General features: G+C 37.9%; 1 protein-coding gene across 1 annotated transcript in view; it reads right to left on the bottom strand.

Annotated features, from left to right (window-relative positions):
* Positions 1–12,525, bottom strand: part of DPY19L1 (dpy-19 like C-mannosyltransferase 1) — a 49,563-nt gene that overhangs the window by 36,463 nt on the left and 575 nt on the right. The window contains exons 2-5 of the mRNA XM_042806508.1: positions 11,496–11,564; positions 6,483–6,507; positions 5,107–5,194; positions 4,341–4,478 (exon numbers count right to left, since the gene is read on the bottom strand). Coding sequence (XP_042662442.1) covers positions 4,341–4,478; positions 5,107–5,194; positions 6,483–6,507; positions 11,496–11,564 — 320 coding nt within the window. The remainder of the gene's footprint in view (positions 1–4,340; positions 4,479–5,106; positions 5,195–6,482; positions 6,508–11,495; positions 11,565–12,525) is intronic.

Below are 12,525 nucleotides of genomic sequence, written 5' to 3' on the forward strand. Positions count from 1 at the left end.
AGGATTTGAAGTTTATGAAAAGGAATTAAAGATTATTTCCATGCCCAAGGTAACCTCTCATGACAACTGGCCCTCATCCAGGGTTTTTTTTAAACTCAGAATTTCTCAACTACTTAGCATTTTTGACCGTAATTTTCTAAAGGCATCCAACATAGACCAAGTGTTCATTAATATACTAAAATTATGCCTGCTTTAGAACAGAAATAATTTCATGCGTCAAACTGCAATATTTGAAAAACATATATTATAATACTGTCTGGAATGATCCCCATTTAACTAATTTTGTTTATCAGATTGAAATCCCAGATTTTGTTGAAAGAGGACAGTTAGCCAAATTAATTCCATTAAAATCAATTATTTTTTTTCTACCTGGCAAGAATATTAATGGACCAAATCTTTAGGCTTTTTACTCAGATAAACTCTGATAGGTTAAATTTAAACATGCATTAGAAACGGCTTCCAGGCACAATGTAAGACAGCATCTCCATTTTCCATGCAAAGGTCATAACATTCTTATAACAACAAATTAAACCTCAACACCTGACACAGAAAACATCAGTATTTTACACACATACAAACGACAACTCCTCTCACAGCAAAGTCACCAGTTAGCATTGCCAAGCTATTCTGTCAGGATGTAACTGACTTTATTGAGTTCATAAATGAGTAATGTGGCCATTCCAGCTGAGCTGCTTTGAAAGTTATAACCCAGGGGTTCGCAGACTGAAAAGATGTTTCACCACTGCAGTATTAGCTGTCTCAGCCCTGTGTCACAGGAAACGTGTACAAGAAGGATGATTCTCTCTTTTCTTTCCCCATACAATTAATAAAACTCTTCATGTCACTTCTATCTTCAAGGGCAAGAAGGAAACATAGGGAATTACACCTTGATCTCTGAGAACATGATGGAGTAAATCCTGCTGGAAAACCACTTCCAAACATACTAAGGACAAAAAAAGTGATTTGAAGCAGTCAGCATGGATTTACAAAGGGGAAATCATGCCTGCCCAACTTCATGACCTTTTGAGATAACTGTCTTGGTAGATGAGGGGACAGCTGTGGATGTGTTTGGTTTTTTTATCTTGTGAGAATTCTGTTCTATGTCTTAAGACTAGATGATGGCAGAAGAGAACATCCTCAGCAAGTCTGCGGGTAATAGAAAACCTGAAGGAGTGGTTGATGTTTGTGCTGCCATTCAGAGGGACCTCAATGGGCTAGTGAAATGGGCCAAGAGGAGTCTCATGAAAGTGTACCAACAAAGTCCTGTACCAGGGTGGAACAACGCCATGCACCAGTACAAACTGGAGTTGACCAGCTAGAAAGCAGTTTTACAGAAAAGGACCTGTGAGTCCTGGTGTACAAGTTGTACTTGAGCTAGCGATAAGCCCTTGTTGCAAAAAAAGCCAAATATATCCTCGGCTGTATGTCACCAGGACAAGAGAGGTGATCCTTCCCCTCTACTCAGCACTGCTAAGACCACATCTCCAGTGCTGAGTCCAGTTCTGGGCTGCCCAAGACAAGGACACAGAGTAAAGATGACTGAGACAGACTCTTTTCAGTTGACAAGACAGAAGACAATAAGCACAAACTGATATAAAGGAAATTCCATTTATACATAGGATAAAACTTTTGTACTTTGAAGGTGGTCAGACACTGGAACTGGTTGCCTGGATGTGGAGATATTCAAAACAAAACCAGAGATGGCCCTGAGCAACCTGCTCTACTTCACCCTGCTTCAAGCAGAGAGTTGAGACCAGATGATCTTCAGACATCCCTCCCAACCTCAACTGTTCTGTGATTCTATAATTCATTAATCATTAATACCAGGGCTCCCATCATCATGGCTCACTTCATCTATGGCCTTTACATCCTCACAATGTAAATCTTACATATTTAAAAGACAACTACATCTTTCCAGACCAAGACTTCCTGCCTCAGTACTGTGTCCTGTGAGGTACACTATCCTGAATTCCTGGAGGCTTTCTGAATATCTGTGCCCTGGCACTTCTGACTGTGCAGGTGTGCATACATGAGCCAGACAGTTACCCCATCTCCAGGTAGGCAACAAGACTGAGAAACCAAATCCAAATCTCTTACCACCTGAATGTGGTTTGTATACTGCCAACAGAATGCATATGGCAGCTTAGAGACATCTGTCTTGCATGTTTGTATCACGAGCCCTGAAGCTGACATTACCCCTAGGCACAAAAAACATCCTTGCTGAACCAGTATTGCACAAAAGTCTATTAATTTATCAACTTAACAATTACAAAGACTAACTTGTTGCTTTTCACAGATTCTTTTCTTTTTTTACTGCTTATATTTATAATTTACACAGACGATGTAGTGATTAGAAGGACTCACTTCACCTTTTTTTTTTTTCTCCTTCTTTTGAAGTTTCCATGCCTAGTACTGGTTGTACATGCAAGTGAATTATTCTACTTTTCTTAATGGCTTTAACATCCTGTTTAGTAACTGGATTTCAAGGCTATTTTTGATGTAATTAATTTTTAAATCCCCTAAACAAACAAACATTTTATTAAATTTCAGCCTTAATGCTACTATTTGGACTGAAAGAACTGGTGAGATCCCAAAATAACAGGAAATGAAACCCTTTCAGAAAACATGACTGGATACTGAGTATCAGGAGAAATTTCACTGCCAAAAAATAAATCCACAAGCATCTTCCCACCACCCATCCCCATTATAATCATAAGTAAAATCAGATAAATTTGGAGAACATACTTCCAACTGTCAGGTTGCACCAATTGACAGCTTTATAGACGTAATGATGTGAAAACACGAGTACTCAAGAAATATACTTCTAAAAAAAAACCCAAAACCTATTTATAGGAAGGCTAGACATCAAGCAGTAAATGACAAAGGAGCAGAAAAGACTATTTGTCTGCTTTGCATGCCTACACAGGTACAGAAAAAAATGAATGAATTCATACCTTATCACTAAGTTCAATGAGCCAATACAATCCTAAAAAACGCTGAATGAACAGACAAGCCTACACATTTTGCACAGTAATCTACCTAACATTCTTACTGAATGTCAGCTACTATATTTCACTACCCTTGTTTTGATTTCATCACCCAATTGACTTAGTCATCTTTCATGGTGATACTGATGATTCTCTAAGAGCAAGCTCATTTGACCAGTTACCTTGATTTCTGCAAGTCAGACTATAGCTGAAGTCAATATATCTCTCTCAGCTGAAGAAAATAACTTTATAGTATTCAAATAAGGCACACGTTCCTAACATTGCATTTGTAGAACTGAACTGCAACCACTTCGGAGTTAAAAAAAAACCAAAACAAAAACACGAGGAGCCCCCTTCTCCCCCCCCAAAAAAAAAAAGACAAAACCCAAAACCAGTGAGAGGGTAACAAAAAGCACTCACTTATAGCATTTAGTTCTTCCACAGCAAGGAATTATGAAGCAAATTAAACCACTACATGCAAGTTGTAAATACATGCATGCTGAGAACTCTCACACGTATAGTTCCTGAAAGCAGCTCTGCTCCAACAGAGCAGGAGAATGACTATAAATACTAGTACCCAACAATTACAGCCATTATTAGTCCTTGGTTCTCCAAAAAATAAGCTGTTGCTAACACATGGAGTTACAGAAATGTATATTAACCAAAGGAGTTTTTCCTTTGCAAAATGTTTGATACATACTGACAAACCCGTAAGAAAGAGAAAAGCAAACATTTCTGTACTTAAATGTTCTTTTTAGTGACAAAAAAAGCAGAGTAGGAACGTAGTCTAAATAGGTAACATCAATACAAAGCAACAGCAGTCAGTCTTCTACAGTGGAGTTTCTTCCACAACATGTGAGTGAACTATTACCATTCATGGATTTTAGGACCACAGTGAACTGTGATGTTAGTTCATTATCCTGTACAAAACACAAGTCAAAATAACCTCTCAGTACCTGTATCACTGCAGGCATTATTGTCACACACTACTGCTACTTCATATGCCATATTTCCTGAAGTACACGATGTCAGCAACTTACTTGCTTTCAGTGAAAAGAACAAAAGACGACAAGAAGTATAGAATTGGATTGCAACTTTAGGGCATGAAATACCAAGATCTAGAAAGTATTCATATTTGACTGGACATAGGTGAAGTCTGAGAACTGATCACAATGTATGAAGTAACTTTCTCATTTTAAATCCAGAACTAAAATATGGTATTCAAGCAACACTTTATTAGTCACTATATCTTTACATTCACGTTTTCAAGAGTAACATTTCTTACAAATTTGTAGTCAAACCTAAAGAAACCAAAGATTTATCAGAAAGTATTATTTTTAAAACATAGCTTACCTCTGGGTAAAGATTGAACCTTTGTAAGGTGTTAATCACTAAAGGATATTCAGTTAGTCTGTCATTCATAATTGCCCATACTCCTTTCCAAAACGATGGTGCCTCAATAATGATCTTGAAGTAGGAATAATAAAGACCCTACAGGAGAGCAGAATCATTATTTACAATTAAAGAGGTCACTTCTGCTTCATGAACTGCCATATACAAGCTTTGTTTTTAAATCACATTTTGTAATGTAACAAATAGGACAAACTGATTCAAGACGACTATCCAGTTTTTCAAACCTTTATTAGTGCCACTTGAACAAGCAATGTGGGTTTACCTTCCATCTTCTTTCACAGCACATCTGGAAATCTCTCATTTGGGCTGGTAACTATGCACTAGCATAATATTTCACAATTCTCAAAATAAAAGCAGCCAAGATGTGTATACATATGCAAACATTTATTAATTAAAAAAAAAAGGCTGCATAACTAGACTATAATTGAAAGTAAGCTACAAGGTTACTTGTAGCTTTGTATTTTAGTTCCTCTAGAATCACACTTTTAAACTATATTTTAAGTGAACTATGAAGGATACATTCGTAGTAATCAGCTACAAGACACACAAATGCTCTGCATGTAAAAGTGTAATGCATGTTACTTGCAAGATATCAATATGTATCTACTTTTCCTGAAGGTATTAGGAAATTTTGAAAAGCCCACGATCACAAGATTACAGACATAAATTTTACAATCACTGAATTTTTACTGAAACATAATCTAACCATTTCCGTGCGAAAAGCCATTTCTCTTTCTAGTGTTGACAGGTGAGAAAAATGACGGTCATTTTCAAAAAGAGTTGTTATGTGATACCTGTTAAAAAAATAATAACAATTAAAACTGGATAAGGAGTTTTAGAACCTGTACTAAGTCATATATACCAAGGAACAGCTGGCAAAACATTCAGTGAAGACCTGAATTTTACTTACAAACTGCTATTTTAATTTACTCATATATTATACCAACATTCTCCTCTATTCAGATTATTTTAAATGGAAAAAGTATGAACCAACAGAGCATTTATTAAATTCTACTATGGAATTAGTGATAATACTCTAATGTATTTTAACTTAAGTGCAGACATTTAAGGATCAAAAGTCTAATGCTATTAAAACTATCAAGTCTACTATTGGGAAAGAAAATTCAAATATCTGACAAATTAAAAGAAATGCGGATTAAAAACTGATGAAAATAACAGTGTACATACACGTAGCGTATGTTTTTCCCACAAAAATCTTTCCTGACTTGTATTTTAATGTCTTTATCTGCAACTGTATATAGATATGCTTACCATCAAAAGTATATTTAAATAAAGATGCAACTATGGGGGCAGGGGGGGAGGAGGAAGCCAGGAAAAATGCAAATAATTGTGGAAGTAAAACTTGCAATTTCCAAGGGGAGCTTCATCTTCAGAAAGGATGGAAAAAGAAACAGAGCAGTGCACATGACTGCTTTTGAATAGGAATTTATAAGAAACACTACTAAAAATCAGGCTAGGAAACAAAAAACAGAGTGGCAGAAGCTGTTACTTTTCACCTCTGCAAAAGCAGCTGGTAAAAATCACTACAGAATCCATTCTACTTCAAGTCTATAGTATAAAAAAGAAGGGTGAGGATTAGGATGGAACCTGAAACACAAGGATAACATTGATAAAAAGTAGTTGAAAGGCCATTCTTCTGTACACAAAGAAAACATTGGCCAGACTTCTCTGAAGCAGTTAGAAAAAACATGATGTAAAACTAAGAAATTAAAGCAGAATCTAAATAAGCAGAACATAGGAGAAAGTTGAAAGGATTTACGTGAACTTTCCAAAACCCACTGAGAGTAAAAAGGTCTGTTAGTGGAAATGCACCTGAATTTGTATAGCTAAGCACAACTTTTCACCTGGAAAGCAGCTTCACTCTTCATTGAACAGGCTTAAGAAACCTTTCATGTCAACTTCACAAGAACAGAATTATTCATCTTAGAAACAACAATTTGGTTTTGAGAGTGAAGATCTAAATATGAATTATCCCAATAGCTTGTCTAAATATAAGTCAAAATTATATTTTTTATTATTTTAAAATACCATATTACGCTCAAGCAATAAGTTTAACCTTACCAATGTAGGACTCCTGCAAAAGCAGCTGTAAAGGAAACAAAAGGTGTCAAGTTACTCAAATATTTAAATAATTGACCATGAAATCATGTTCGTTATAGTAATTACAGTACTACTACACAGATGGACAGAAGGTACTCAGCCTCCAGAGGAACAGAAGAATAGGAACATCTGAATTAACTTTCATGGCCAGCTCTTGGAAGGTCTGAAATTATGCTGATGGTCAGCAATCGGCCATCTTCCCAACTATATCCTGCATCACTCAAATTGATTCATCAGAATCTAATGCATTCATTTCAGCTATCAATAACAAAATTGAATTATAAGCATTTTTTTTCATAAGCATAAATATTTTTAACATTTTTAAGATACCTACTGTGACTGTTCACTCAACTCCTGCTCAGATTTTGGCTAACACACACCTCATGCTAAGGCCTGATATATGCTAAGAGCAGCAGTTAGGTCAAAGCACGGGTAACACACAGGCAGAACCCAGTGGCCAGAAAGGGCTAAAGGTCATTATGCAGCCATTATCACCTGCAACTTGCTGTCTCCTGCAGCCATAATCCTCACATATTGATCATCTGGCAGTTTCTTCAAAATCTGCTAACTCATGAAAATGGTATAGACCAAACTTCCAAGCTGGAAGGTATAAATGCATCAGCTTACCCAAGAAGTTTTTTAAGCAGATCCAGCAGCAGCAGCTAGGTAACCCTTCTGGTCATAGGTACATGAGTTAGGAGTTACAAGTTACGAGTCGAGAACTTACGAGTTAGAAACCTCATGCCTTAGAAACCTCATGCCTTAAGTGATGAATTAGTGAATTCCCATGTTAGACTAGTCTGTACAAAGTGGACTGAGCCCTTCTCTGTCATGTTTTCTTTCCTAACGAGCTCATAAAATAAAGTTTAATATACAAAGTATGTTGTCCTGTAAATGTGACAGATCCAAACAGACCATGACAACCAACACAAATTTAATTGAGACTATAATTGCTAAAATGGGTGGACTCTGCATGTAACAACATTCCATCTGTCTATCTGGAGACTCTCTGCACTGTTGTCACATAGGTACAGAACAAGGGAGGTAATCTGAAGGACAAAGGGAAAAGACAAATGGTGATAAAGTGGTGGGGAAACAGTCTAGGTCTCTGACTTCTTGAGTATGACAAAATCCACAGGGAGGAGAAGTCACTGCGTTTTGCTTGGACAGCATTCAGGACATATCCAGAGCTCACCATAGAAGCAAAGCCAGCACGAGTGAGGGATAAAGGGTAGGCAATTAGAGGGACCGTGGTACTCCTCCTAGGCTGAAGGAGTGTTGGTTGCCCTTTAGGCACACAGTGGCTCTCTGCCATAGGAAAGTCACGTAGACTGGCTGCCTTCAACCCAAGAAAATCTTTGAGGTTAATGAAGAGCCCTCTTATTCACACAGGCTATATGGAGCAGAGAGAAAGAGGAAAGGACAAGCGCCTTCCTCACCAGCCGGATGGAGCCGGAAAGGTGCTGAGCACCCTGTCCCTCCCCAGGGTGCTGATGTGCACCCACCCTGGCAGCGGACAGGCGCCGCGCACAGCCCCCGCCTCTGCCGCCACAGGGGATGGGTCTGGTTGCTCACACGTAGGTAAAACGTACATCAACTGCCCACGCACTGATGCAGAATATAGTCGGAGAGTTAGCAAATGCACGTGTGTTCAGACTGCATGGTACATGTTTCTGGAAAGCAGCAGGGACAAGGCAAAGCAAAACATCTTTGCAAAACCACTGAATTTACATGGAGGAGGAGCAGATGGAATGTACACTTCATGCCCTAGTACATATTCACAAACAACATGTTCCTCCAACACAGAACTTGGAAGTGATGCTTGCTGCTGGCAGGTCAGGTCCCTTGGTCATAATGCAACATCACAGGTCATAACTACATTTATGAACCTCAATTTTAATATTAAAGTTTTGTATACAAAGACGTGTGAGGTGAAACTGGGCAAGACATGAAAAAATTAAAAAAAAAAAATTACCCAAGGAGGGAAAAAATTTTCTAAACCACCTGCCTGTACAATTTTACATCTACTGCAAATTCCATACCTCACACAAGTACTTGACTTTGTACAATACCACACTGAAATTTCCTTAAGAGTTCTTCTGCCCCACTTCACTTCCTGAGTAGTTTTCTCAAAGACAAGCCTGGATTTCAGTTAAAAAATTAATACTGCAAGGTTTCATTTAAAACTTTACATTTTTACACACACTGTCTAGAAAAAAACAAAATCCACCCAAGGATTGCCCGGTATAGTTCACATTAAGTGGAATTTAATGTCTTAGGAAAGTTTTAGGAGCCACAGATTTTTTTAATACTAAGGACATTTACATTACTTCTCATGGAGAGCTGCAAATTCCTTTTTCAGAAAAGCAGTTATGGATATGATATGGAATTCCAGGTAAGCACATTAGCTATATCAGCAACACAGCAAACCATATTCCATAAACAAATTTTGTGGTCATTTTACAGAAGGAGACAGAACAGTTCATAGGTTGCTTAGTTATCACTTATTCTCACGTTTGCACAATGCATTATTTCACTCCTCAGCAACACATCTAAGATTCTTAATAAGGCTAGATGCTGAAATACTTTTACATATACACACATCACAACTATAAAAAAATACCAATTTTAAGACAGATTACATGTTAGGTAAGAATATACAGTAAAGTCAAAATAAATACACATTAGCTACCAGTACTGTTCATGATCTCAAATTCATGTGGTTCCAAATAAGCCAAGTATGCTGTTGTTATATTGTTGCAAATAAATTATCTATTATTATGGAAATTATATTTCAGATTCAAACATACCACTTATTTCATAGAGAAAACAATATATTTAAATCTGATTCTTCCCCTTCAGTAAATCTTTTATTTAAAGTCAATGCATTAAGTGTAAATACATTCACAGTTACTTTGGAGAATTTCACATACATTTTTACAAAACTTCACAGTATCACTCTATTGTAAGTATAAAACGAAGACCTTCTATAATCACACTGCAATTCATGTAATTACTCACATTTTAACAGACAATGTGCTTAATTCATAGACTTCCACTATGAGTCCAAATCGGCATTTTACAACAGGCTGCATCCGGACTTATATTAAACTAGTTTCTGATGGAAAACATGCAGATCAGCTCTTAAATTACCATCCTTTGATCCCATTAATGTCCTTAGTGGGGAAGGAATGAAGGAGAAGACGGGAAAGGTGTACTAGACTCCTAACGCTACAAAGACCTACACAGCTACTATGTACTTGAACTTGCAGATGCCATTTTCTCACCCAATCTGAGTCCCTAAAAGCAAAGCGTATGATCAGATTTTTGCAGACTAGGGCTATTACGTAAAATCTGATAGTTTATTCCTCAGATTTCCTATTTTTGCCTGTGTTCTGTTCTAAGAAAAGCAATATGAACAGCATATAAAAAGCATTCTAATTCTGGAAACTAAATACTGAAGAATAAAGCCATAATATACTGAACTCATTTACCAAGAGAACAACAAATGCTGATACCATAATGCAACAGGATGTGAAAGGTACTAGAACCTGATTAATACTTTGCAAGTATCCCCAGAGTGGCTAGGTAGGAGTACAGCAGAACTGGGAACAATGAGGAATGTGTAAGCATTGACTATTTCTGCAGCTTAGTCAAGATGTTTCATTGTGAGATTCTGTACAATTCAAGAATAAGGCCTCAATTCAATGGTCAATTAAAAGAAACCCATCATAACAAGGCAAAGCATTGTATAAGAATATCCTTGAAAAATCTGACCACTTTATTGTTGCACGTAAATTGGAGAAAATCCTTACGAGAAAAAACCCCACACCCTATAACAAAACTAGCTCCAACTGTGGGAGCCTCCGTTTCTAAAATCTAAACTTTAAAGCTTAAGCAAAACAGCAACAAAAATTCAAATACCACTAAAACTAACCAAAACCCACTATTTCATGTTTAGTATATGTACATTCTTTGCTACTACAAACATTGTATTCTATTACTTACTTTGCTATTAAGGGTTTACGCCAATTAAATATATAAATAGTAAGTATTTAATTGGTTATCTGGGTTTCACATCCAAATTCAAACTACAGAAATGATAAAGCTTGCTACCTGATCTGCTCTCAAATTTAAATCAAAGGAAAGCATTTTTCAATTTTGACCATCAGTTTAATGTTTCTATGTCATTTAAGTAACTACTAGTCTAGGAAACGCTGAATAAACAGAGATAAGCAAAGCAATTCAGGAACAGTTTATTCATCAATTAGTCTGTAAGCTAAGGGTTGTTTTCCCTGCTACTACCTTGCAAGGTAATTCATCAAACTGAAGAAACTCCCTTTGGCAACAAGCATTACTGGTGGTGTGATTAATAGTACCAGTATCTTTGGAATACCCTGACAGTCTTTTAATGTAATGCCTTTAAGAGTATATCTAATTGTACATCTGACAAATATACTATTATTTAACATCTGTTAACTTTAGAAATGCATTTCTTATTTAATTTTGCAAATACTTTAGGTCCTTTTTCCAAGACTTTGGCCATTAGCCATTTTATTATTTATTCCAAAATATTCCCAAAGGTAAAAGCACCTGAATTTACATGCCCCTACAGCTGTATGTTCTTCCACCCATAATCCTTCCAAAACAAGCTGTTTTGATTCATTACTTAGTAAGAGTTGCTTTTTCTTTTTTGGGTTTTTTTTTCCCTAGAAATTGATGACTGGATAGGACAGATCCATAAGTATCTGGACAATTAGTTTCCTACAAATGTTCTGATACCCTATCAACTGCGACAATAAGAGCTTTACAAAATTTATCTGGTAGGGAGTTATTTCCTGTCCCTTTTCAACATAAGATATGCTTCTTTGTTTTTTCAAGTTACTTCCAAATATATTTTGATACAGTTTACAATCCCAGAGAATGAAAGGCAAAAAGAACAGTATTTTCCCCTGACGTATTCCTTCTACTTACCCAGAAGAAAAGTGAGCCATATCTTGCCATCAGCCTTTACGATGAAGGCCCTTCTGTCGTCAACAAATACTAGCAAAAGAAAACAAATACCTTAAGCATCAAGAACAGCCTCTGCAAAAGGAAATCTGTTCGAACTCTGAAACATTCGTTTTCTGTAAAAAACTTGACTAGACTTCAAAAAAAATAAAGAAATTTCATACAGCAAGTTAGTAACTACACATAAAAGCTTTAAACATCGCAGACTATTAAGGTGACTACACAAATCATCAGGTTTTTAATTCCTGAAATAACTTGTATGAAGTAACGTGTCGCAAGATGATTTCTACACAGATATGTTATTGACAAATTTGCTCCAACAGAAAGTCAGCCTTTTAAAGAATAAGCAACCCTTCACCCTTTCAGCAAAGCGCGATCAATAAACCGGCCATGCCAACACTGTAAGCAGAGCTCGCCAACACGATTAAAGACTGTTTTAACGAGTTAGTTACAGCGCATCTTCCCATTTCTCCTCACAAAGGATGCTAAAGTCGTAAAAAGCCCTTTTCCATCCCCTCGCACCCGATTCGCGCCGATACCAGTGTGAGTCTTATGAGGTTTTTTACAGTGTTTTTTTGGTTTTTTTGACCTCCTCCCGTTGTGACAGGCTGCAGGACGGGCACGGGCAGAGCAACCGGCCGCCGCTCCGGGCGGTGCCGGACACATCCCGGCCGCCTCCCCACCCGCGGGGGGACGTCGTGAGGACACAGGGGTGCCCGCTCTCCGCTCCCCCCCCATCGCCTTCCCGAGGAAGGGCGTCCCGCTGCTCCCTTTCCCTCCAGCCGTAGTTTTCAGCGACTGGGGGTTTCGCGCCGTGCCGGGCAAGGCGACCGACACCCGGAAAAGAAGGGAGGGAGGCGAGACCGAGCCCCATCCCACTTCCCCCGGGAGGAAGGGCTGCCCCCCCCCCCCCTCCTCCCTCCTCCTCCTCCAGCCGAGCGGGGGGGGCAGAGAGAGAGGGGCAGGATTTGAGGGAGGGGGGCGGCTCTCTCCC

Source organism: Tyto alba, unplaced genomic scaffold (genome assembly GCF_018691265.1).
Source record: "Tyto alba isolate M040663 unplaced genomic scaffold, T.alba_DEE_v4.0 Super-Scaffold_46, whole genome shotgun sequence".
Taxonomy (NCBI): domain Eukaryota; kingdom Metazoa; phylum Chordata; class Aves; order Strigiformes; family Tytonidae; genus Tyto; species Tyto alba.